The sequence below is a fragment of the Macaca fascicularis genome, chromosome 19, assembly GCF_037993035.2.
Source record: "Macaca fascicularis isolate 582-1 chromosome 19, T2T-MFA8v1.1".
In the NCBI taxonomy this organism is placed as follows: domain Eukaryota; kingdom Metazoa; phylum Chordata; class Mammalia; order Primates; family Cercopithecidae; genus Macaca; species Macaca fascicularis.
In genome coordinates, this window is record NC_088393.1 from 56,436,967 (window position 1) to 56,461,152 (window position 24,186).

Here is a 24,186-nt window from a genome sequence, read left to right on the forward strand (position 1 = left end):
GAATGTCTAGTTAGGCAATTGACTGCCCCTAGAGGGTAGATTGAACCGCCTAACTTACAGATAATATCCATCCTGTCTACAAGAAGGCATTTTTGAAACAAAGCCATCAAAACAGAGAGAGGAGAAGAAACCGGCCTTTTGGGTCCTCAGGGAGCAGAAACCCAATCTCCTTGCCAGTGAGAGAGCAAATTTGCATACATGAATAATTAATTAAGTGGAAAGAACGCTCTGGGAATCAAAGTGGAAGATGCGGAAAACAGGCCTCCCGTAGAACTACAACTCCCAGGAGGCCTTGCCACTACCGCGAGGAACAGCGCCCAAAGTCACGCGAAGATGCAGTTTCTCCGTATCCGCAGGCTTTTTTCGCTGGCGCCATTACCTGAGTTCTCCTCCCGCGTTGCCGCATTACCCTCTCGAATTAGCTGTCCCTGGGGTTTCCAAGGTAACCGCGCAGGAGGGCTGATCTCATTAGGCGGAAGGCGAAACCCGGAAGTGACGCTCTTACCGGACGTCAGCAGTGAGAAGGTTCGAAGATGGCGGCGCGCAAGGGTCGGCGGCACACGTGTGAAACCGGGGAACCTATGGAAGCCGAGTCTGGCGACACGAGTCCCGAGGGCCCGGCCCAGGTCTACCTGCCCGGCCGGGGACCGCCGCTACGCGAAGGAGAGGAACTGGTCATGGACGAGGAGGCCTACGTGCTCTACCACCGAGCGCAGACTGGTAGGGCTGAGTCCGGACTCCAGGGTCCTGAGGTGGCTAATCCCCAGCCTTTAACCTGAGAGGTGCTCGGGAAGAGAAGGCTGGGGTCCAAGAGAGGATTTCACACCGGAGGCGGTTGATCCATGAGGGAGACGGGGACTGAGCTCTCACTGTCCCGTCTTAACTCGTAAACCCCTCCTTCCATCCCCAGGCGCCCCCTGTCTCAGCTTTGACATAGTCCGGGATCACCTGGGAGACAACAGGACAGAGCTTCCTCTTACACTTTACTTGTGTGCTGGGACCCAGGCTGAGAGCGCCCAGAGCAACAGGTAAAACCCGAGGCGTTTCCAGGACCAGGAGGCTCAGTTTCCAGCCCCTTCCTCAAGACCCAGCAGTTAGGGCTTCCAGTTTCTGCCTCTCGCAGACCCAGGAGTCTCCTGGGTTTCCAGCTCTCTCCTTCCTAAGAATCGTGGCATCTAGTGCGTAACTCACCCCACAATTTCCCCCAGACTGATGATTCTTCGTATGCACAATCTGCATGGGACGAAGCCCCCACCCTCAGAGGGCAGTGATGAAGAAGAGGAGGAGGAAGATGAAGAGGATGAGGAAGAGCGGAAGCCTCAGCTGGAGCTGGCCATGTTGCCCCACTATGGTGGCATCAACCGAGTTCGGGTAGGTGTGGTCCCAGGAACCTGCTCTGTGTACTCTGAAAACACACCCGACCCGACCCCTGTGTCCCTAACTCCCAACACATCCTCATGTCCTTTTTTTTGTTTTTTTTTCGTTTTTGAGACCGACTCTTGCTCTGTCACCCAGGCTGGAGTGCAGTGGCACAATCTCGGCTCACTGCAACCTCCGCCTCCCGAGTAGCTGGGATTACAGGCACACGCCACCACACCTGGTTAATTTTTGCATTTTTAGTAGAGACAGTGTTTGGCCATGTTGGCCAGGATGGTCTTGAACTCCTGGCCTCAGGTGATCCGCCCGCCTCGGCCTCCCAAAGTGCTGGGATTACAGGCTTGAGCTACCGTGCCCGGCCTTTTTTTTTTGAGATGGAGTGTCTCTCTGTTGCCCAGGCTGGAGTGGGGTGGTGTGATCTTGACTCACTGCAACCTCTTTTTCCCAGGTTCAAGCGATTCTCCTGCCTTGGCCTCCCAAGTACCTGGGACTACAGGCACCCGCCATCACACCCTTATAATTTTTTGTTTTTTGGGTTTTTTTTTTGAGACGAAGTCTTGCTTTGTCACCCAGACTGGAGGGCAATGGCGTGATCTCGGCTCACTGCAAACTCCGCCCCCCAGATTCAAGCGATTCTACTGCTTCAGCCTCCTGAGTAGCTGGAATTACAGGCACATGCCACCATGCCTGGCTAATTTTTGTATTTTTAGTAGAGACGGGGTTTCACCATGTTGGTCAGGCTGGTCTCGAACTCCTGACCTCGTGATCCGCCTGCTTTGGCCTCCCAAAGTGCTGAGATTACAGGCGTAAGCTACTGCGTCCGGCCAATTTTTTGCATTTTTAGTAGAGAAGAGGTTTCACCGTGTTGGCTAGGCTGGTCTCAAACTCCTGACCTCAAGTGATCCTCATGCCTCAGGCTCCCAAAGTCAGGGTATGTTTTATGTTCTTCACTTTTCTCTTTGGTAACATAGTGAGTTACAGAACTTATCTGATGGGGCTGGCATGAGGTCAAATGAAATAACATATAGTGCCTAGAATAGCACCTGGTTGTATGTAATAGGAGGTATGTATTTTCTGTTACCATTCAGGAACTATTTTTGGTTGTGGCTGTTTGTTTTGTTTTTGAGTCAGGGTTTCACTCCCATTGCCCAGGCTGGAGTGCAATGGCGTGACCTCGGTTCACTGCAACCTCTGCCTTCCGGGGTCAAGTGATTATCCTGCCTCAGCCTCCCAGGTAGCTGGGACCACAAGTGCACTCCACCGCGCCCGGCTGTTTTTTGTATTTTTAGTAGAGACGGAGTCTCATCATGTTGGCCAGGCCAGTCTTGAACTCCTGAACTCAAGTGATCTGCCCACCTTGGCCTCCCAAAATGCTAGGAGTATAGGCATGAGGCACTGTGCCCAGCCTGTTTATTTGTTTTTTTGCTTCAAAGCTAAAATATCTTCTGATCAGGTAGACTTGTAAATAGAATGATATGGTATGTGAAGAGCACTTAGAGCAGTACTTGACTTATAGCTGGGACTGTCTGTTTCCATGAAATTATTTTTGCTATGTTTCAGTACTGTTCTAGATGCAGAGGATTTAGCAGCAAGCAAAAGGTCTGCGGCTCCATGAACTTACACACTAGTCGGGGAAGGGAACGAGATGAAACTAAGTAAATGTGTACAATGTCCAAAGGTGTTAACTATCCTGGAAAAAATTCAAAGGAAGCAGGGGAAGAGGGTTAGGGTGCTCCAGGAGTGGGTTGCTATTTTTAAACAGTGTGGTGAGGAAGTATTCAGTCATAAAATGCCATTTGAGTAGATATTCACAGGTAGTGGGGCAGTGAACCCTGGACAAGAATTTGCAGGCAAGGAAAACACAAGTTCAAAGGCTCTGGGGTGAGCTTGGCAAGTTTGAAGAGTTTCAAGCGAAGGTGGGGAGTCCAGTCTGTCTGGAGCACAATGAACAAGGAGGGACAGTGACATAATTTGGGGGGCGGGCACAGAGAAGACATTGTTCAGAGCCTTGTTGGCCACTTTAAGTACTCCAGCTTTTAACTGGGAGACATTGGAGGGTTCCGGGCAGAGGAAAGACAGGGTCTGGCTTTTGTTTTAAAGTGATCCCTTTGGCTGCTGTTTTAAATATCAATTGCAGAGAGGCAAGGGTAGGAGGAAAGAATCCTGTGGGAAGACTTATAGTATTCAGGGCAAGGATGACATCAGTAGTAGTGTGACAGCAATAGAGATCACGAGAAGGGGGTTGGAAGTGAGGGGGTTTTTTTTGTTTTTTTTTTTTTTGAGACGGAATCTCACTTTTGTCGCCCAGGCTGGAGTGCAATGGCGCAATCTTGGCTTACTACAACCTCTGACTCCTGGGTTCAAGCGATTCTCCTGCCTCGGCCTCCTAAGTAGCTGGGATTACAGCCACCCACCAGCACGCCTGGCTAACTTTTGCATTTTTAGTAGAGATGGGGTTTCACCATGCTGGCCAGGCTGGTCTTGAACTCCTGACCTCAGGTGATCCGCCCTCCTCGGCCTCCCAAAGTGCTGGGATTACAGGCGTGAACCATTGCGCCCAGCCCTGGAAGTGAGCATTTTTAGTGTAGCCAGCGTAGGTGCTGGGCATGAGGAAGAAGGGACAAGACAAGAATGAGTCCTGTAGTTTTGGGCCTGAGGTGGAGAGGGAGCAGTTGCAGGTGGCGATTAGGAGCTTGGCATTGGTTAAGTTTGAATGCTCAAGCTGGCATAGTGGCTCACACCTGTAATCCCAGCACTTTGGGAAGCCAGTGCAGAAGGATGACTTGAGACCAGGAGTTCCAGACCAGCCTGGGTGATAAAGTGAGAGCCTGTCTCTGCAAATAAATTTTTTTTTTTTTTTTTTTTTTTTAATGAGACAGAGTCTCGCTCTGTCACCCAGGCTGGAGTGCTGTGGCGCGATCTCAGCTTACTGCAAACTCTGCCTCCTGGGTTCACGGCATTCTCCTGCCTCAGCCTCCAGAGTAGCTGAGACTACAGGCGCCCGCCACCATGTCTGGCTAATTTTTTGCATTTTTAGTAGAGATGGGATTTCACGGTGTTAACCAGGATGGTCTCGAACTCCTGACCTCATGATCCGCCTGCCTCAGCCTCCCAAAGTGCTGGGATTACAGGTGTGAGCCACCATGCCCGGCCTACAAAAAAATAAATTTTTAAAGCCAGATGTGGTGGTGCTCACCCATAGTCCCAACTACCTGGGAGACTGAGGTGGGAGGATCACTTCAGCCCAGGAGGTTGAGGCTGCAGTGAGCCGTGATGGCATCACTGCACTCCATCCTGGGCAGCAGAGCTGGACCCTGTCTCAAAACAAAAAAGTTTGAACGGTCAGTGCAGTAGGAGTCTGGAGCCCAGGAGAGATGTCAGGGCTAGGGGTACTAGAAACCTTGTGGCTGGACTGGGTCTCCTGGTGAACACAGACGCAAGGAGATCCAAGGACTGAGCTTTGTGGCCTTCCAGCATTTAGAGGGTTACCAAGACCAGGAGCCTGGACACCCTCCCAAGGACTGGCAGGAATTGCAGCCTCAGCTCCCAGGCATCTTGGGGCTCTATCCTCCCACCTCAACTCCCCCCTTCCGCCCACTCCCACCCCACTGTGGAGAACTGTCCCGGTTACCATGCTGGTTTTTGCAGGTTATGATTTTCTTCCCACAGAGGTTTCTAGGAGCTGTAGTTCCAGGCCTCGGAGATCTGAGGAACCGCGCTTCTGGTTCTCTGGGATATGGGGAGCTTGTGGTCAGTGCCCCAATCCTCCTCTCCGCTCATTTCACATCACCCTTCCTCCCCCGGCTCTTCTGCAGGTGTCGTGGCTGGGTGAGGAGCCCGTGGCTGGGGTGTGGTCAGAGAAGGGCCACGTGGAGGTGTTTGCGCTGCGGCGGCTTCTGCAGGTGGTGGAGGACCCCCAGGCCCTGGTGGCCTTCCTCCGGGACGAGCAGGCCCAAATGAAGCCCATCTTCTCCTTTGCTGGGCACATGGGCGAGGGCTTTGCCCTTGACTGGTCCCCCCGGGTGCCCGGTGAGTCCCTGGGGTGTTGAGGAGTCCCCGGGAGGTGGGGCGAGCAGGCTCCGCAGCAAGGGGCGGGGCGCTTAGACTCCGGGGAGGGGACGAGCTGCGGCCAGGTGGGGCGAGGTCATTTCCTGACTTCCTTCCCCAGGTCGCCTGCTGACCGGTGACTGTCAAAAGAACATCCACCTCTGGACACCTACGGACGGCGGCTCCTGGCATGTGGACCAGCGGCCATTCGTGGGCCACACGCGCTCTGTGGAGGACCTGCAGTGGTCACCGACCGAGAACACGGTGAGGGTGGGCGGGGGTCTGGTCGTCTAGTTCTGATGGAGTTCGTGCCAGGGACCTAGACTCCTAGGTCTGAGGGAAAAGAGGGCTGGGAGCCTGACGGAGACTTAGTTTCCAGGCCAAGTGCTAGTAAGAGGGACGGTGGAAGAGAGAGTAGCCCACCGCTGCCGGGCATCGGGACCGCTCAGGCTCCGCCTCCCCCAGGTGTTCGCCTCCTGCTCAGCTGACGCCTCCATCCGCATCTGGGACATCCGGGCAGCCCCCAGCAAGGCCTGCATGCTCACCACGGCCACCGCCCATGATGGGGACGTCAATGTCATCAGCTGGAGCCGCCGGGAGCCCTTCCTGCTCAGTGGCGGGGACGACGGGGCCCTCAAGATCTGGGACCTTCGGCAGTTCAAGGTATTTTCCCAGCCTGCCCCCGGGGTCTATAGAAGCTTGCTCCCAGCAGCCCTGGGATTTGTAGGATCCTCCCTCCTTGAATGGTTTTATTCAACAGAGCTGGAGAGCCCTTAGAACTAGACACCCGCCTCTTCAGGGTACAGAGGAGGAAACAGGCTCAACAAGAGGAAGGGTGGTGCGTCTCCACTCTTGGAGTCACTCACTCCACCAGGGGAACAGCTGACAAGAAATGGAGGGGCTAGGACTGCAGAGACCAGAACTCTCACCTGCCTGTGGGCAGAAGTACCGCCGTCTGTACAGCCAGTGCTGAGAGCTTCAGAGAGTGGTAGATTTATAGATGCAACTGAGAATTGGGGCCCAGCCTGCTCGTTGTAGGAGAGGACTGAGGCACAGAAAGGACAGGAGCCGCTGTGACATGACAGCCAAGCTAGGGGTTGACACTGTGGAGCTGGGAGGGTCCCTGCGCAGGAGGAGTTGCAGTGTCTGGCATCCCTCTGGACAAAGCCACAGCTTTGTGTGGCTCTGCCTTCCTGGGCTGCCATGATGTCATCCTTTTTCCCCTCCAGTTTGATCATTTCTTTTTTTTTTTTTTTTTTTTTTTTTTTTTTTTGAGACGGAGTCTCGCTCTGTCACCCAGGCTGGAGTGCTGTGACCGGATCTCAGCTCACTGCAAGCTCCGCCTCCCGGGTTCACGCCATTCTCCTGCCTCAGCCTCCCGAGTAGCTGGGACTACAGGCGCCCGCCACCTCACCCGGCTAGTTTTTTTGTATTTTTTTAGTAGAGACAGGGTTTCACCGTGTTAGCCAGGATGGTCTCGATCTCCTGACCTTGTGATCCGCCCGTCTCGGCCTCCCAAAGTGCTGGGATTACAGGCTTGAGCCACCGCGCCCGGCCCAGTTTGATCATTTCTATAGCATCAGCCCTGGGGAAGAGGCTGGAGATGGATTCCAGCCTCCCAGGCCCACCAGGTCACACAGGGCCCAGCTTGTTGACCATGGGAACTTCAGAGCTGCTTCTCCTAATGAGAGAGACGCCAGTTGAGCGGGGCCTTTGCTGTAGTGAAAGTGCTGTCATTCTTAGTCTTTCTCTGGGTCGGCTTCCGGGGATTGGGCTTCTGCCTCCTTTCAGGCCTTTGTAGAATCTGCCAGGAGAGCTCTGGGAGAGCCATGCCCTCCTTTTTTTTTTTTTTTTTTTTTTGAGACAGAGTTTTGCTCTTATTGCCTAGGCTGGAGTGCAGTGGCGTGATCTGGGCTCACCACAACCTCCCCCTCCTGGGTTCAAGCCATTCTCCTGCCTCAGCCTCCCGAGTAGCTGGGATTATAGGCGTGCACCATCACGCCCGGCTAATTTTGTATTTTTAGTAGAAACGGGGTTTCACTACGTTGGCCAGGCTGGTGTCCAACTCCTGACCTCAGGTGATCCACCCACCTCAGCCTCCCAAAGTACTGGGATTACAGGCGTGAACCACCACGCCTGGCCCATGCCGTCCTTTTACAGAGAAGGAAACAGGCAGGCAGAGGGAAGAGCAGCTGTGACCTGAGCTGGGAGGGGCTTCTTTGCAAGTCAATCCCAATTCCCAGCAACCCCTGGGCTGGTCAGCCTTCTTAGCAGCCAGAATTACCCTGTGTCCCTTTTCTGGACTGTGGGCTTGTGAGGGCTTAAGAGGTGGGGCCCTGGCTGAACCCTGAGGCTCGAGAGGGGTTGGGGGTTCTGCCTGGGTCCCCCTGAGGAGTCAGGCTGAGGCATTCAGAGCCCACCACTCCCATCCTGTCCTTCTAGTCTGGCTCCCCAGTGGCCACCTTCAAGCAGCACGTGGCCCCCGTGACCTCCGTTGAGTGGCACCCCCAGGACAGCGGGGTCTTTGCAGCCTCGGGTGCAGACCACCAGATCACACAGTGGGACCTGGCAGTGGAGCGGGACCCTGAGGCAGGCGACGTGGAGGCTGATCCCGGACTGGCCGACCTCCCGCAGCAGCTGCTGTTCGTGCACCAGGGCGAGACTGAGCTGAAGGAGCTGCACTGGCACCCGCAGTGCCCGGGGCTCCTGGTCAGCACGGCGCTGTCGGGCTTCACCGTCTTCCGCACTATCAGCGTCTGAGGCGTCCCACTGGCCCTGCTTTTGCTTCCTGCTTGGAAACTGAAGTCGAACTGGGCCCCCCGGAAGGGGTTCATTCAGGTCTGTTGACTGGGACTGGCCAGCCTCTGGGCTGCCGTGGTGGATTCTGTTTGGTGTGTTGTTCTCTAGAAGGCCTGGGTCTGACCCAGTGACTCCTCTCACCAAAGAACTTGGTTTAACCAGGGCTCTGTGAGACCACGCCCACCCAGAGACTTGTGTGGCCTGGTGGGGCCTGTGTGTCGATGGATTCCTTCCTGTCAGCTGTCACCCATTTGACCTGTGCCCCAGAACCCAGTGTTTTGTTTGTTTGAGACGGAGTCTTGGTCTGTCGCCCAGGCTGGAGTGCAGTGACACGATCTCGGCTCACTGCAAGCTCTGCCTCCTGGGTTCAAGTGATTCTCTTGACTCAGTCTCCCGGGTAGCTGGGATTACAGGCATGTGCCACCACACCCTGTTCATTTTTCTATTTTTAGTAGAGACGGGGTTTCACCATGTTGGCCAGGCTGGTCTCAAACTCTTGATCTCAAGTGATCTGCCCGCCCCGGCCTCCCAGAGTGCTGGGATTACAGGCGTGAGCCACCGCGCCCGGCTCAGGGCCCCGTTTTGACTGCTGGTTCCCAGCAGGGAACTCGGGGGATATACAATGGCTGCATCGAATTTGAGGTGTGGGTTCTTCCAACACAATTGGCTTCTGCCCCTTGTCTTCCTGCCAGCTGGGTTTGACCAGGATTTCCCTGTGTGGGGGCTACATGCGACCCCCTCCCCTCCTCCCTGACCTAGAGGCTGGTGCTGTGTCGGGAGGAAGGTCAGGGCTCCTGAGCAGCAATAAAGGACCAGGAAGAGGCCTGAGGTGCATGTGAGACTCTGGTCCTTTGGCCACAGCCCTGTGAGGAAACTGGGGGGAGTTTGGGGGTGGGGAGGAATTTGGTGCCTGCTGCCCCCAGGCCGCTAGACTAGGGGAGGCCACTGGGAGTCCAGTGCAACCCTCCCTCCGCCCACTGGGTGCTGCCACGTTCTACCTTCTCTAAGTGTCCGTTCATCTGGAACTCACTCGGGCTGTGACAGGGGCCTTACCCCTGCCCCCCACCAGCTGATGAAGGCTTCATCTCAGGGGACTCAGGAGCGCCCATTTCTCCTTCAGTCTTTCTCCCCTTTATCACGTTTCTTTCTTTGTGTCCCCGTCTTTCAGAGTCTCGTGTCCCCCACTGTCAGTTTCCCTGCCCCCCCAGTTGCTGTCTCCTCTGCCGCTGTCTCCTGTCCAGCCTGCCTGGGCTGTGGCCCAGCCGCTCTGCCTGGCCGGCCTCCCTGGCTCCCCCTCTGCGGCTCTCAGCTGGCCCCACCCCCGGCCCCCCTCCATCCAGCCTCTGATCCGTCTGTGGACTCCGAGGTCGGGTGCCTGTCACACGGCCCCTGGGACCAAGGACAGACTACAGCCCCTTGGCACCCACAGAGGCTTCCCCTCAGCCCTAACCAAGGAGCCCCCAGCGGAGGGCATGGGGGTGGGCCGCCCCACCAGGTACGTGCCTCCACGCAAGGCCCCGCTGAGCCATCCCCTCCTGCTCTGCTGCATCGTCCCCATCCACCTCTCCCCCAGCATCCCTGTCCTCAGCATGGCCCCCTCAAGGAGGTCCTGTCTTTCCATCAGCGACAGGCTCAGCGCCAGGAGAATCTACCCCCAGGTTCAGTGCCTCCACCTCTCACCCCATCCCCATGTTATGCATTTTCTCACTGGCTTCCATCCTTTCAAACAAAGCCTCTCTCTGTCTCTCTGTCTCTCTCTCTGTCTCTCTCTGTCTCTCTGTCTCTCTCTCTGTCTCTCTCTGTCTCTCTGTCTCTCTCTCTGTCTCTCTCTTTCCCCCACCTCTCTGCCTCTCTGTGTCTTCACAATTTCATCTCCCCACGTCGCCGTTTCTTAAAACATTTCTTTTCTCTTTTTCATTTTCCCAATTGCCTTGTCTACCTCTGTCTCCCTCCATCTAGGTCTCTGTCCCCCCCTCTCTCTGGGTCTCTGCCCCCCTCTGTCTCAGAGTCTCTGTCCTTTCTCAAGGTCTCTGTCCCTTTCCCTCTGGGTCTCTGTCCCTTTGCTTCTGGGTCCCTGTCCTGCTTGGTCCCTGTACTTTTTCTCGGGGCACCCTCTCAACACCCCTCCTCCTTCCCATCTCTGCATGTCCTTGTCTTTCTGCAGTCTCTGCTTTCCAACCTGCCATCCAGCCCCCACTGGTAGGTGGGGAGCAGCGGGGAACACCCCTGGTTTTGGAAGAGTGAGTGTTTATTTGGGTGGGTAAGGGTGGGGCCTGGGGGTGGGGCTTCTTGGCCTCAGATTAGACAGTGACTTTGACACGAAGTTGAAGCACCTTAAGCCCTGTATGTCCTTTATATGGAAACATTAAGCTGCTCTTGCAGGTCAGGTGGAGGATCCCTTTCCCTCCCGCCCTGCTTTTGCCAGGGGAGGGGGGTGCCCCGAGCCTGAGTCACAGCCAGCCTGGGAGCTGGGCCATGTTGGCCACAGACAGCCCCCTGGTGAAGGTCCCCGTCGGCTTTGGGAAGTAGACGTGGGTCTGCCTCACGGGGCTGAGGTGGGACTGGAGGATTTCAAGGGCAGAGCTCTGGGAAGGAAAGAAAGGCTTAGGACCCAACGGGCATTCTCCCTGGCACTGCGGGGACCTGGCCAGCTCATGGCGTTCCCTGAGCCTGTTCCCCAGCTGTGAAAGGGGGTGATGATCTTCACCTCCCGGCATCCTGAGCGGCCAAGGTGAGCAGTGGGGTCTGAGAGTCCAGTGGGGGCTGCGGGCATGTCGGGAGCTCACTGCGAGGCCTCGCCTGTACTAGGTGTGTTTGAAACCAGAGTGCACTTGGGAAGACAGTGGTTTGGCAGTGGCTCCCAGGAGGCCTGGGTGGGAGGCTAGGTTTTGCCACTCCTCTCCCCACTGGCTGAGAGACCTGTGACAAGGGACTAACCTGAGCCTCAGCTGGCTTTTCTGTGGAAAGCCACGTCCCTTCATCAAAGGGCTTTGGTGAGAGATGGGCAAGTCGGGGTGAGAGGTCCAGGCTGGGGACTGGGGAGCACGGGTCAGTGTCAGTGCTCATCTCCTCCCCAGCCCACGGGGGTGGTTCCTGAGGGTGGAGCCAGTGTAGGCTGGGGATCCCCAGGCTGGGGAGGGCTGCAGGTGTAGACGCTGCATCCTGATGTTGCCCTCCAGACTGCCCCCTTGAGCAACAAGCCTATTTCCCCTTTTTGGGAGAACAGTCTCTAACATGCAGGGTTGTCAAGAGTGAGACAGAGTCAAGGTTGGGGTACATTGTGGGCGCCGGACACAGCCAGGCTGGTCCCCTCTCACCTCAGCCTCAGCTTTGCCTCTGTCAAGTGGGCCTAATGAACCCCAGCGAATGGCAGGGCTGCCCCGGTGGTTGTGGGAAGCAGGTGCAGGGCTTTGGGAGACCCAGTTGGTGCCAAACTTGACGTTGTCTCATGGTCTTCTTTCCAAATGGAGTGTGCCAGGCCCTGCCAAGGAACCCCTGAGGATCCCCAGGTTCCAGCACACATTATTTAACCCCTGGTATGGTTTGTACTGATCCAGCCAGTTCCTGGGAAGTTCCCAGCACAGGGCCAAGCGTTCGGTAACCTTGCAGTGAACCCTGAGGGCGATGAGGGGTGCAGGTCCATGCCTAGCCTTTTCCTTTCCTCCACCCTGACAGACTGCTGCCATTCCCTCCATTTCTTTGCTTCGTTTATTTTTTATTATTTATTTATTTATTTTATTTTTTATTTTTTTTTTTTGAGACGGAGTCTCGCTGTGTCTCCCAGGCTGGAGTGCAGTGGCGTGATCTCGGCTCACTGCAAGCTCCGCCTCCCGGGTTCACGCCATTCTCCCGCCTCAGCCTCCCAAGTAGCTGGAACTACAGGCGCCCGCCACCACGCCCGGCTAGTTTTTTTTTTTTTTGTATTTTTAGTAGAGACGGGGTTTCACCATGTTAGCCAGGATAGTCTCGATCTCCTGACCTCGTGATCCACCCGCCTTGGCCTCCCAAAGTGCTGGGATTACAGGCTTGAGCCACCGCGCCCGGCCTATTTATTTATTTTTTAGAGACAGGGTTTCGCTGTCTTCCCCAGGCTGGTTCTCAAACCCCTGGCCTCACGCGTTCCTCCTGAGTTGGACTCCCAAAGTACTAGGATTACAGGTGTGAGGCACTGCATCTGCCCTCTGTTTTTTTTTTTAAAGAGATGGGGTCTCACTCTGTTGCCCAGGCTGCAGTGCAGTGGTACCATCATAGCTCACTGCAGCCTTGAACTCTGGGTTCAAGTGATCCCCTACCTCAGCCTTCAGAGTAGCTGCATCACCATGGCTGGATAATTTTTGTTTCTAAGATAGGGTCTTGCTGTGTTCCCCAAGCTGGTTTCAGACTCCCGGTTTCAAACAATCTTCCCACCTTGGCCTCCCAAAGTGCTGGGATCACAGGTGGGAGCCACCATGCCCAGCTCCCCCAGGCCTCCTGCCTTTCACAGATGAGAGAGCTGAGGCTCAGGAAAGGATGTGACCTGTTGTCAGTCACACACCTAGTAAATGGCTGAGCAAACTGAGTCTCTGGAAAAGGAAGCCAGGGATCCCAGGGGACATGGTAGGTGAGCAACTAAGCCAGGATCGGGCCCTTACCCAGAAGGCCCTTCCTGGTCTTTTAAGAAGTCCCAATTTCCCCACCTTAGAATTGAGGAAACCGAGACTCAGAAGGAGTTGCCAAAGATCAGAGGGTCAGGCATGAGCCCATTTCATTTATTTTACAATAGCTTCATTGAAATCTAATTCACATTGCATATCATACACTCATTACGGTGTACAGTTCAATGGCTTTTAGTATATTCACAATTGTGCAGCCATCACAATTATTATTTATTTTTTTTGAGATGAAGTTTTGCTTTGTTGCCCAAGCTGGAGTGCACTGGTGCAATCTCAGCTCACTGCAACCTCCACCTCCTGAGTTCAAGTGATTCTCCCACCTCAGCCTCCTGAGTAGCTGGGATTATAGGCATGCGCCACCACGCCCGGCTAATTTTTGTATTTTTAGTGGAGACGGGGTTTCACCATACTGGCCAGGCTGGTCTCGAAGTCCTGACCTCAAGTGGTCTGCCCACCTTGGCCTCCCAAAGTGCTGGGATCACAGGTTGGGAGCCACCATGCCTAGCTCCCCCAGACCTCCTGCCTTTCACAGATGAGAGAGCTGAGGCTCAGGAAAGGATGTGGCCTGTCGTCAGTCACACACTTAGTAATATGGCTGAGCAAACTGAGTCTCTGGAAAAGGAAGCCAGAGATCCCAGGGGACATGGTGGGTGAGCAACTAAGCCAAGATTGGGCCCTTATCCGTATGATAAGAAGGCCTTTCCTGGTCTTTTAAGAAGTCCCAATTTCCCCACCTTAGAATTGAGGAAACTGAGACTCAGAAGGAGTTGCCAAAGATCAGAGGGTCAGGCATGAGCCCATTTCATTTATTTTATAATAGCTTCATTGAAATCTAATTCACATATCATACACTCATTACAGGGTATAATTCAGTGGCTTTTCATATATTCACAATTGTGCAGCCATCACAATTAATTTTTTTTTTTTTTTTTTTTTTTGAAACGGAATCTTGCTTTGTCGCCCAAGCTGGAGTACAGTTGCGTGATCTTGGCTCACTGCAACCTCTGTCTCCCAGGTTCAAGTGATTCTCCTGCCTCAGCCTCCCGAGTAGCTGGCATTACAGGGGCATGTGCCTATAATCACCACACCCGGCTAATTTTTGTATTTTTAGTGGATACGGGGTTTCACCATGTTGCCGAGGCTGGTCTCAAACTCCTGACCTCAAGTGATCTGCCCACCTTGGCCTCCCAAAGTCCTGGGATTACAGGTGCCAGCCACCGCCCCCGGACAGCATAATGTTTTCATGGTTTATCCATGTTGTTGCATCTATCAATACTTCATTTGTCTTTATTGTAAAATACTATTCATTGGATGAATATGCCACATTTTATTTATTCATTAGTTGGTTGATACTTGGGTTTCCACCTTTTGGCTATTATGAGTAATGCTGCTGTGAACATTTGTGTACAAGTTTTTGCATCTGTTTTCATTTCTCTTGGGTACATAAGTATGAGTGGAATTGCTGGGTGATGTGGTAATTCTATGTTTAACCATTTAAGTAACTGCCAGACTGCTTCCTACAGCAGCTGCAAGTTTTCATTCCCCCCAGCAGTGTATGAGGGTGCCAATTTCTCCACATTCTTGCCAACACTTGTTTTTTTTATTACAGCCATTCTGAGTGGGTGCAAAATGGTATTCCTCTGTGGTTTTGATTTGCATTTCTCTGATGGCTGATGATGTTGAGCATCTTTTCATATGTTTATTAGCCATTTGTATGCCTTCTTTGGAGAAATGTCTATACAGATCCTTTGCCCACTTTTTTTGTGCCTCAGCCTCCGGAGTAGCTGGGACTACAGATGTGCACCACCAGGCCCGGCTAATTTTTGGATTTTTAATAGAGATGGGATTTTGCCATGTTGGCCAGGCTGGTCTCAAACTCCTGAGCTCAAGTGATCCAGCTTCCTCGGCCTCCCAAAGTGCTAGGATTACAGGCGCGAGCTGCTGCGCCTGGCCCCCTTTGCCCACTTTTAAATTGGGTTATTTGGGCTGGGCACCAGCCAACATGGTGAAACCCTGTCTCTACTAAAAATACAAAAATTAGTTGGGATGGTGGCGTGAGCTGTAATTCCAGATACTCAGGAGGCTGAGGCAAGAGAATCTCTTGAACCCGGGAGGCAGAGGTTGCAGGGAGCTGAGATTGCACCGCTGCACTCCAGCCTGGGCGACTGAGACTCTGTCTGAAACAAAAAAAGGTTGGCGGGGGGTGGTTATTTATCTTTTCATTATTGAGTTGCAAGGGCTCTTTATATAGGCTAGATACAAGTTCCTCATCAGGTATATGATTTGCAACTACAGTATCTTCTCCCATTCGTGGGTTGTCTTTTCCCTTTCTTAAAAAATTTTTTTGAGACACAGTCTCGCTCTGTCGCCCAGGCTGGAGTGCAGTGGTGCAATCATAGCTCACTGCAGCCTCCAACTCCCGGGTTTAAGCCATCCTCCCACCTCAGCCTTCCAAGTAACTAGGACTACAGGTTTGCATTACCACATCTGGCTAATTTTTAATTTTTTGTAGAGCAGGCCCCTTGCTATGTTGTCCAGGCTGGTCATGAACTCCTGGGCTCAAGTGATCCTCCTGCCTCAGCCTCTCAAAGCGCTAGGATACAGGTGTGTACCACCTCACCTGGCCTCTCTTCACTTTCTTGACAGTGTCTTTGGGGGCACAAAAGTTTTTTAGTTCTGGCCAGGTGCAGTGGCTCACACCTGTAATCCCAGTACTTTAGAAAGCCAAGGTGGGAGGATCACTTGAGGTCAGGAGTTCAAGACCAGCCTGGCCAACATGGTGAAACCCCATCTCTACTAAAAATACAAAAATTAGCCAGGCGTGGTGGTGCGTGCCTGTAATCGGGAGGCTGAGGCAGGAGAACCCAGGAGACAGAGATTGCAGCGAGCCAAGATCGCGCTACTGCACTCCAGTCTGGGTGACAAAGTGAGAGTCTGTCTCAAAAAAAAAAGTTATTTAGTTCTGATGCAATTCAATTGATGTAATTTTTTCCTTTTGTTACTTTGCGAGCCTGTTTTTCAACCACAGTCAACCTCAGAGCCCTGAGGCATCTCTCCATGCTGAGAACCAGTTACACCTTACAGTTAGGAGCATGGACTCTGGAGCTGGATGGCTAGCGTTTAAATCCCAGTTTACTTAGCTGTGGTCTTGGGGAAGTTACTTAAACTTTCTGTGCTTCAGTTTCCTCATCTAGAAAATGGGGATAATGATGTCTGCCTCATAGGCTTGCTCTGAGGCTCAAATATGTAAATTCATGTAAAGTGCTTACAACAACCTCCAAACTGTATAAACAGTATAATTGATAGAACACAAATTATGAACAGTACATAGATTTAGCACTGTATAAATGCATGCTGTAATTATTGTGGCACCTGTTAAAAAATCGTTATTGTTACAGTATTTTCTGTTGTTGTTATACAAGTATCTTCTATAGTATCGTTGCTGTTTATGCTGCATCTTCCAACTTGGAAGGGGAGTATGGGCCAGGTGGGGTGGCTCAGGCCTGTAATCCCAGCACTTTGGGAGGTTGAGGAGGGAAGATCGCTTGAGGCCAGGAGGTCGAAACCAGCCTGAGCAACATAGTGAGGCCCCTGTCTCTATAAAACAAAAATTAAATTAATAAAACATTTCTAAAAAGAGGTGGCTGGCCGGGCGCGGTGGCTCATGCTTGTAATCCCAGCACTTTGGGAGTCCGAAGCGGACGAATGACGAGGTCAGGAGATCAAGACCATCTTAGCCAACATGGTGAAACCCCTTCTCTACTAAATTACAAAAACTGGCTGGGCGCGGCCGGGCGCGGTGGCTCAAGCCTGTAATCCCAGCACTTTGGGAGGCCGAGACGGGCGGATCACGAGGTCAGGAGATCGAGACCATCCTGGGTAACACAGTGAAACCCCGTCTCTACTAAAAATACAAAAACTTAGCCGGGCGAGGTGGCAGGCGCCTGTAGTCCCAGCTACTCGGGAGGCTGAGGCAGGAGAATGGCGTGAACCCGGGAGGCGGAGCTTGCAGTGAGCTGAGATCCGGCCACTGCACTCCAGCCTGGGTGACAGAGCGAGACTCCGTCTCAAAAAAAAAAAAAAAAAAAATGGCCGGGCGCGGTGGCTCAAGCCTGTAATCCCAGCACTTTGGGAGGCCGAGACGGGCGGATCACGAGGTCAGGAGATCGAGACCATCCTGGCTAACACAGTGAAACCCCGTCTCTACCAAAAAAATACAAAAAACTAGCTGGGCGAGGTGGTGGGCGCCTGTAGTCCCAGCTACTTGGGAGGCTGAGGCAGGAGAATGGCGTAAACCCGGGAGGCGGAGCTTGCAGTGAGCTGAGATTCGGCCACTGCACTCCAGCCTGGGCGACAGAGCGAGACTCTGTCTCAACAACAACAAAAAAATCACAAAAACTTAGCTGGGCGCAGTGGCGCGGGCCTGTAATCCCAGTTACATAGGAGGCTGAGGCAGGCGAATTTACTTGAACCCGGGAAGCAGAGGTTGCAGGGAGCTGAGGTTGCGGAGAGCTAAGACTGCGCCACTGCACTGCAGCCTGGCGACAGAGCAAGACTACGTCTCAAAAAAAAAAAAAAAAAAAAATTACCCAGGCGTGGTGATGTGCGCCTGTAGTCCCAGCTACTCAGGAGGCTGAGACAGGAGAATCGCTTAAACTTGGGACGCGGAAGTTGCAGTGAGCCAGGATCGTGCCACTGCACTCCAGCTTGGGCGACAGAGCGAGACTCTTCCCCCCACCCAAAAAAAAAAAAAAAAGTATAGTTCCACCTATTTGACAGATGAGGTCACTAAGCACCACCGGGGAGCATGCTTGGCCGATGAGCTCACCTATTCCTGGTGCCCCTGACGTTCCTACCGGTTTCTTGTCCCGGCAGGTTGGGGGCGCCTGCCCCCCACTAGTCCAAGTGGAGGGGGTCCCTCCGCCCAATGGGCCTGGCCAGGGCCCTACGCCGCCTCAGCGGCGCCCTGGATTCGGGAGACAGCCGGGCGGGCGATGAAGAGGAGGCCGGGCCCGGGTTGTGCCGCAACGGGTGGGTGCCGGCGCGGGTGCAGTCACCGGTGGGCCGGCGCCGCGGTCGCTTCGTCAAGAAGGACGGGCACTGCAACGTGCGCTTCGTGAACCTGGGTGGCCAGGGCGCGCGCTACCTGAGCGACCTGTTCACCACGTGCGTGGACGTGCGCTGGCGCTGGATGTGCCTGCTCTTCTCCTGCTCCTTCCTCGCCTCCTGGCTGCTCTTCGGCCTGGCCTTCTGGCTCATAGCCTCGCTGCACGGCGACCTGGCCGCCCCGCCACCGCCTGCGCCCTGCTTCTCACACGTGGCCAGCTTCCTGGCCGCCTTCCTCTTCGCGCTGGAGACACAGACGTCCATCGGCTACGGCGTGCGCAGCGTCACCGAGGAGTGCCCGGCCGCTGTGGCCGCTGTAGTGCTGCAGTGCATCGCCGGCTGCGTGCTCGACGCCTTCGTCGTGGGTGCTGTCATGGCCAAGATGGCCAAACCCAAGAAGCGCAACGAGACGCTGGTCTTCAGCGAGAACGCTGTCGTGGCGCTGCGCGACCACCGCCTCTGCCTCATGTGGCGCGTCGGCAACCTGCGTCGCAGCCACCTGGTCGAGGCCCACGTGCGTGCCCAGCTGCTGCAGGTGCGGACCTCCGCGAGCCCTGGGGGATTGGGGGAGATGTAGGCCCGAGGGTGAGGGGCATGAGGTCCTGGAGGGGGAGTGGACTACAACTCCCAGCAGCCTCTCAGGTCTGTGGCTTGCGAATGGGTCACTGGGCAGTTGGGGATGTAAACCCAAAAGAGAGGTCTGTGACCAGCTCTTCCTGGAGGCCTGGGCTTGGGACATACAGAGCTTCCTGTGGCTTGAGGATGGGCTGCCTGTGGGTAGACCCGAAAGGGCTACACCTGGCCTGTCAAGGCCCTGGGCCGTAATTCCCAGAAGCCTCTGGGTCAAGGGACCTGCCCAAAGATGGGGTGGCCTCAGATGCAGCTTTGCGGGGTGGTGGTGGAGGGCCTGCGTGACCGTTCTATTACTCGGGTGTACAATTCCCACTGGACCCTGTGGCACAGACGGGGGCCTGTGACTTGAGGCTCCCGGGAGAAGCAGGCCCTGGAACGGGTGCAGTTCATCACTGTGGAGCACAGTTCTCCAGGCCTCTAGGTGTGGGGTCCTGCAGCATCTGTGGGGGAATTCATTCCCCAACTCAATGGCCCATCGTGTCCCACCAGCCTCCTGCCCTCTGAGAGCAGGGTGGGAGGTGGCAACGAAACGAAACTGCACCTCCCATTGGCCCCTGGGGTAATAGCTCCCTCCCGTGCCCTGAGGAAGGGGCCTTAGTGTTCCTAGAATTGTGGTCAAATTGCTCAAACATCTCCGTTCCCAAGAAACTCTGGGCCAGCAGCTGCCATTGCCCAAGTAAAGTGACTTTAGAACTCTGGGCTGAGGCTGGACTTGGAGAGGATCAGGGGTGGTGGGAGCTGCAACTCCCAGCCGCCTCTGGGGTTCCTCTACTTGGGGCTCCCAGAGACAGTTACAAGAGGAGGATAGGTGCCCACCTCCCACTTCTATCTCCTGCCTGACGCCTTGAGATGCCAGGATTCATGAATCGGAGGGACACTGGCTCTTGCAAAAGTCTGTGGGGCAGTGACTTGGCCTGGGAGGTGGCTATGGAACCAGCGGGTAGGTGGGGGGGAAATACCCACACCCCCACAAAGCTTGCTCACACAGAATGACATGGAAGGGTTTGCAGTTGCCCTGGCAGCTTGGATAGCTCAGGGGAGAGCCCAGGGATAAGCCTGAGGCAGTGGTGGGTACAGAATGTTGGACCTGTGTTGTCCTAACTCTCCCTTCTTGTCATCTGGTTTATCTTTCTCTGGCCACATACTAAAAGACATTTTCCTCTCCCCTTCCTTCTCCAATTCTCTGCTGGATGTCATTCTTATTTTCCGTTGTCGCTTCGATTTCATCTCTGTCTTGCTGATTTCTGTGTCTGTCTGTCAATATCACTCTGTTCTTCTCTCCTCCTTCTCTTCCCCCGCCACACCCCTCTTCCCATTTTCTATCCCCAAACCCTGAGTCTCTTTCCTCTCTCTTCATCTCTGGGTCTCTGTCCCCCCTCCTCCCATCCTGGATCTCTGGCTTCCTCACTGGGTGCCCTCCCCTGCATCTCTCTGGGTTGCCGGCCCCATCTCTGGATCCGTGTTCTCACCCTCTCCTTCACTCCTGTGGTCTTTACCTCCTTCTTTCACTGAATCTCTTCCTCTCTCTCACTCCCTCTGTCTCTGCCCATCTCTGTGCTCCCTGCTCTCTGTCTTTGGCTCCTCGCCTCCCCCTGCAGCCCCGTGTGACCCCAGAGGGTGAGTACATCCCGCTCGACCACCAGGATGTAGATGTGGGCTTTGATGGAGGCACCGATCGTATCTTCCTCGTGTCCCCTATCACCATCGTCCATGAGATCGACTCTGCCAGTCCTCTGTATGAGCTAGGACGTGCCGAGCTGGCCAGGGCTGACTTCGAGCTGGTGGTCATTCTCGAGGGGATGGTTGAGGCCACAGCCATGACCACACAGTGTCGCTCATCCTACCTCCCTGGTGAACTTCTCTGGGGCCATCGTTTTGAGCCAGTTCTCTTCCAGCGTGGCTCCCAGTATGAGGTCGACTATCGCCACTTCCACCGCACTTACGAGGTCCCAGGGACGCCGGTCTGCAGTGCTAAGGAGCTGGATGAACGGGCAGAGCAGGCTTCCCACAGCCTCAAATCAAGTTTCCCCGGCTCTCTGACTGCATTTTGTTATGAGAATGAACTTGCTCTGAGCTGCTGCCAGGAGGAAGATGAGGATGATGAGGCCGAGGAAGGGAATGGGGCGGAGACAGAAGATGGGGCTGCTAGCCCCCAAGTTCTTACACCAACCCTGGCGCTGACCCTGCCTCTGTGATGCAAACTGATGTAGCCTTCCCCATGTGTGCCCCCTTCCCCAAGGTAGCAAGATGGAGAGATAGGGCTCTCTCCTGGGATGGGGGCAGGTGTTCCTGAAGACCAACAGGCCTGCTGGGTAAATGACTAGGTGGTAAGGTTCTGCCATGTCTGGTGACTCACCATGGACATACTGGACCTTAATTTTAATTTCTCTGCTTCTGTGCTGTCTCCTGAGACCCCTTTATGAGCCTGATCCCTGAGTCTCACCAGAGTTCTGGATCACCCAAGAGGAAAAGACTGGTGGTTCTAGATCCCTCTATATGGGGGGATCTGGATTGTTGACCAGGGTGAGAAACCAATGGTATAGACTGCCTCTGGGGAAGCACGTTGGCTGTTCTTGAACAGCATCAGAGATCAAGAGTTTGTAGGTCTGGATTTACCTAAGCTTCAAGGGAGTGTTGCTTCTCAACTCAGCCAACTGAGTAGCAAATCATTTGTTCTAGACCACCTAAGGAGGGAAGGTTATGGAATGCCCCAAGTATGGAAGATCATCTTGATTGACCAAAGACAAAAAAAAAAAGAAAAAGAAAAAGAAAAAGATCTGTGGTTCCAGAAAGCTCATTAGTTGAAATTGTGTGAGTCTAGGTTGACCACAGAGGCAAGCACTGGTGATTCTAGGACAGGTTTGACCTGGAGAGTTGAACTACTCCAGAAACTAAAGAGTAGTGTTTCTAGAATGCACAAAACATTGTTGAGTCTGTGGGTTTAGAAAGACTAAAGTAACAGATTAGGAGTTCTTGATATTAGATAACTCCAACTTCTGGCTGTAGAGCACCCAACCAAGAGAATAAGCAATGCTTTGAAAGGATCCACGGGGTGGGTTTTTTTTAAGTGCCATTCTAGAATGTCCAAAGGGAATCAGGATTCTGTGGCTCTAGACTGATCACGGAGTCAAGGAAGCAGTGGCAATTCTAGATGTCTGAGATTTTGCTGGTTCCAGCTTGGCCAATGGAGTTGAGAATCTCGATGATTCTAGATGACTTCTTGTGGTTCTGTAATGCCAAAAGGAATGAAGGCTCCAGGCATCCAGAGTTGTCCATTACCAAAGCCTGTAAGTTCTCATCACCTCCAGGTGGACTTCTTAGCAGTGCCAGGAGGTGGACTCAGGACTTGAGAAGCAACAATTCTGGGTTGACCTAGAAGTTGAAGGTTCAGGTGAGGCCCTGTAGGGCACAGGGCTAATTAGTGGACAAGGGAAGGGAGAGGCCCAGGGCTGGTGAGTCTAGAATGCTCTGGAACCCTACACCTAGTGATGTGTGTCTATTTCTTTTTTTCTTTTCTTTTTTTTTTTTTTTTTTTTTCTGAGACAGAGTCTTGCTCTGTCACCCAGGCCGGAGTGCAATGGTGTGATCTCAGCTCACTGCAACCTCCGCCTCCCGGCTTCAAGTGATTCTCCTGCCTCAGCCTCCCGAGTCACTGGGATTACAGGCATGAGCCACTATGCCCGGCTACTTTTTGTACTTTTAGTAGAGACGGGGTTTCGCCATGTTGGCCAGGTTGGTCTCGAACTCTCGACCTCAGATGATCCACCCGCCTCAGCCTCCCAAAGAGCTGGAATTACAAGCATAAGCCACCATGCCCAGCCGTGTGTCTGTTTCTTAAAGATGTTATACATATGTATATTACATATATATATATAAAATATAAATACAGATATCTATTTTTTTCCCCTGGTCCCTACAACAGGCTTAGAGATGGAGCACTAGCTAATTGGAATGAGGTCCTTTTCAAGGACCCCAGAAGCTTTGCTCTAAATCCCAATACTGCCTCAACTTACTGTGACACTTTGGACTCCTCTTCATGTCAGTTTCCCCATCTGTAAAAATGGGATATTGGAACTTGAAGTTATTTAGGGGCCTTTCCAGTAGGATGAGTCCTCACTTCACTGAGAGTGGGATGGGCATTTGAGTCCTGGGGATTTCCCTTCTCTCCCCAGTGCTGGATCATACGACCTTCCAGGAGAGGCTGGGATGTAAGATACTCTTGGAGACTGGCTCTGAACTCGGGTGTCTGAATCACAGGGCAAGGGTAGGCGTGGGCTGTGGCTAACAGCCAGAGTCACTTCCCTGGCCCAACTTGCGGATCTGGGGAGGAGAAGGTAGCTCTGGACACTAGGGTTCTTCCCATTGTGGGAGAATGACTGTTTTAGGGGGAGACCCATCCCCCAGATTAAAGAACTGGGAGCCCTAGAGGGTGTGTCTGTGAATGTGCTTCTCGGTCCTCGGACCTGGCCCCCTGCCCATGCTGCCATCTACCTAAGTGCCCCGCAGGCTGGGAGCCAGCTGCAGAGGGAGCCAGTGACAGGGAGGAGGACGTGTTCCCACCCTGTATTCTGGACCGAGGGCAGCCACTGTCATTGCCATTCAGCCTTCACAAGTGCTGCATCAACCCAAATGCCCCCATCCAGCTTCTCCATTTCCCTTTATCCCTCGGAATCCCCATGTAATAACCGGATGGGATTAATTAGCTGGCTGCTCTCTCAGCTCAGGGTGTCTGGGGTAGGTAGGGACGGGGGCAATGGAAATGCAAGGTTGGGGAAGGATGTTAAGTTGGAAGTGAAGGGGCAGGGAGGGGCTTTTGTTTGGAAGGAGAGTGGGAGCAGGGCAGCCCAGCCTGGGTTTCCACTGGGGAGGGCAGGGCCTGGGCCACTCATAAAGGTCAATGAGGGGATTAGAAGCCTCCATGTCTAATCCGGCAGCTTAACCAGGTCCTGGCCCCGAATCCGTCCCCACCTGCCCAGCCCAGGGACAGAAAATGAGGACGAGGCCCAGACACCACTTCAGCCCCCATTATGGCTTCGCTCTTTACAGGGGTGCCTGGGTTCCCCATTCCAGCCAAGCCTTTAATCCCATTCCCTTACAAATAATGGGACCTAGAGGCTGGGGAAGGGGAAGGGGCCTCAGAGGAGGGAGGAGTTTAAGAAGGGCAAGGTTGGCCAGGTATGGTGGCTCGCCTATAATCCTAGCATTTTGGGAGGCTGAGGCAGGTGGATCACCTGAGGTCAGGAGTTTGAGACCAGCCTGGCCAACATGGCGAAACCCTGTCTTTACTAAAAATACAAAAATTAGCCGGGCATGGTGGTGGGCGCCCGTAATCCCAGCTACTTGGGAGGCTGAGGCAGGAGAATCGCTTGAACCTTTGGGGGAGGAGGTTGCAGTGGGCTGAGATCATGCCAGATCACTCCAGGCTGGGCAAAAGAGCAAAATTCAGTCTCAAAAAAAAAAAAAAAAAAAAAAAAAAAAAAAAAAAAAAGAAGGGCCATAGTATGAGAGGACAAGGGGGGACGTGAGGGGAGCCAGGGAGGAAGAAAAGGCTTCTGAGATGGGAGAAGGAATC

The 24,186-nt window shown here is 53.8% G+C and overlaps 2 protein-coding genes across 2 annotated transcripts; both read left to right on the forward strand.

Annotated features, from left to right (window-relative positions):
* Window positions 1-516: 516 nt before the first annotated feature.
* Window positions 517-9,051, forward strand: GRWD1 (glutamate rich WD repeat containing 1). Its single transcript, XM_005589771.4, has 7 exons — window positions 517-720; window positions 911-1,028; window positions 1,209-1,371; window positions 5,193-5,406; window positions 5,546-5,688; window positions 5,890-6,087; window positions 7,867-9,051. The coding sequence occupies exons 1-7, from the start codon at window positions 534-536 to the stop codon at window positions 8,182-8,184; spliced, it is 1,341 nt and encodes a 446-aa protein (XP_005589828.3). The 5' UTR covers window positions 517-533; the 3' UTR covers window positions 8,185-9,051.
* A 552-nt stretch (window positions 9,052-9,603) lies between these two features.
* On the forward strand, window positions 9,604-23,039 carry KCNJ14 (potassium inwardly rectifying channel subfamily J member 14). Its single transcript, XM_065534717.1, has 2 exons — window positions 9,604-18,516; window positions 20,213-23,039. The coding sequence occupies exons 1-2, from the start codon at window positions 17,803-17,805 to the stop codon at window positions 20,807-20,809; spliced, it is 1,311 nt and encodes a 436-aa protein (XP_065390789.1). The 5' UTR covers window positions 9,604-17,802; the 3' UTR covers window positions 20,810-23,039.
* Window positions 23,040-24,186: the final 1,147 nt, after the last annotated feature.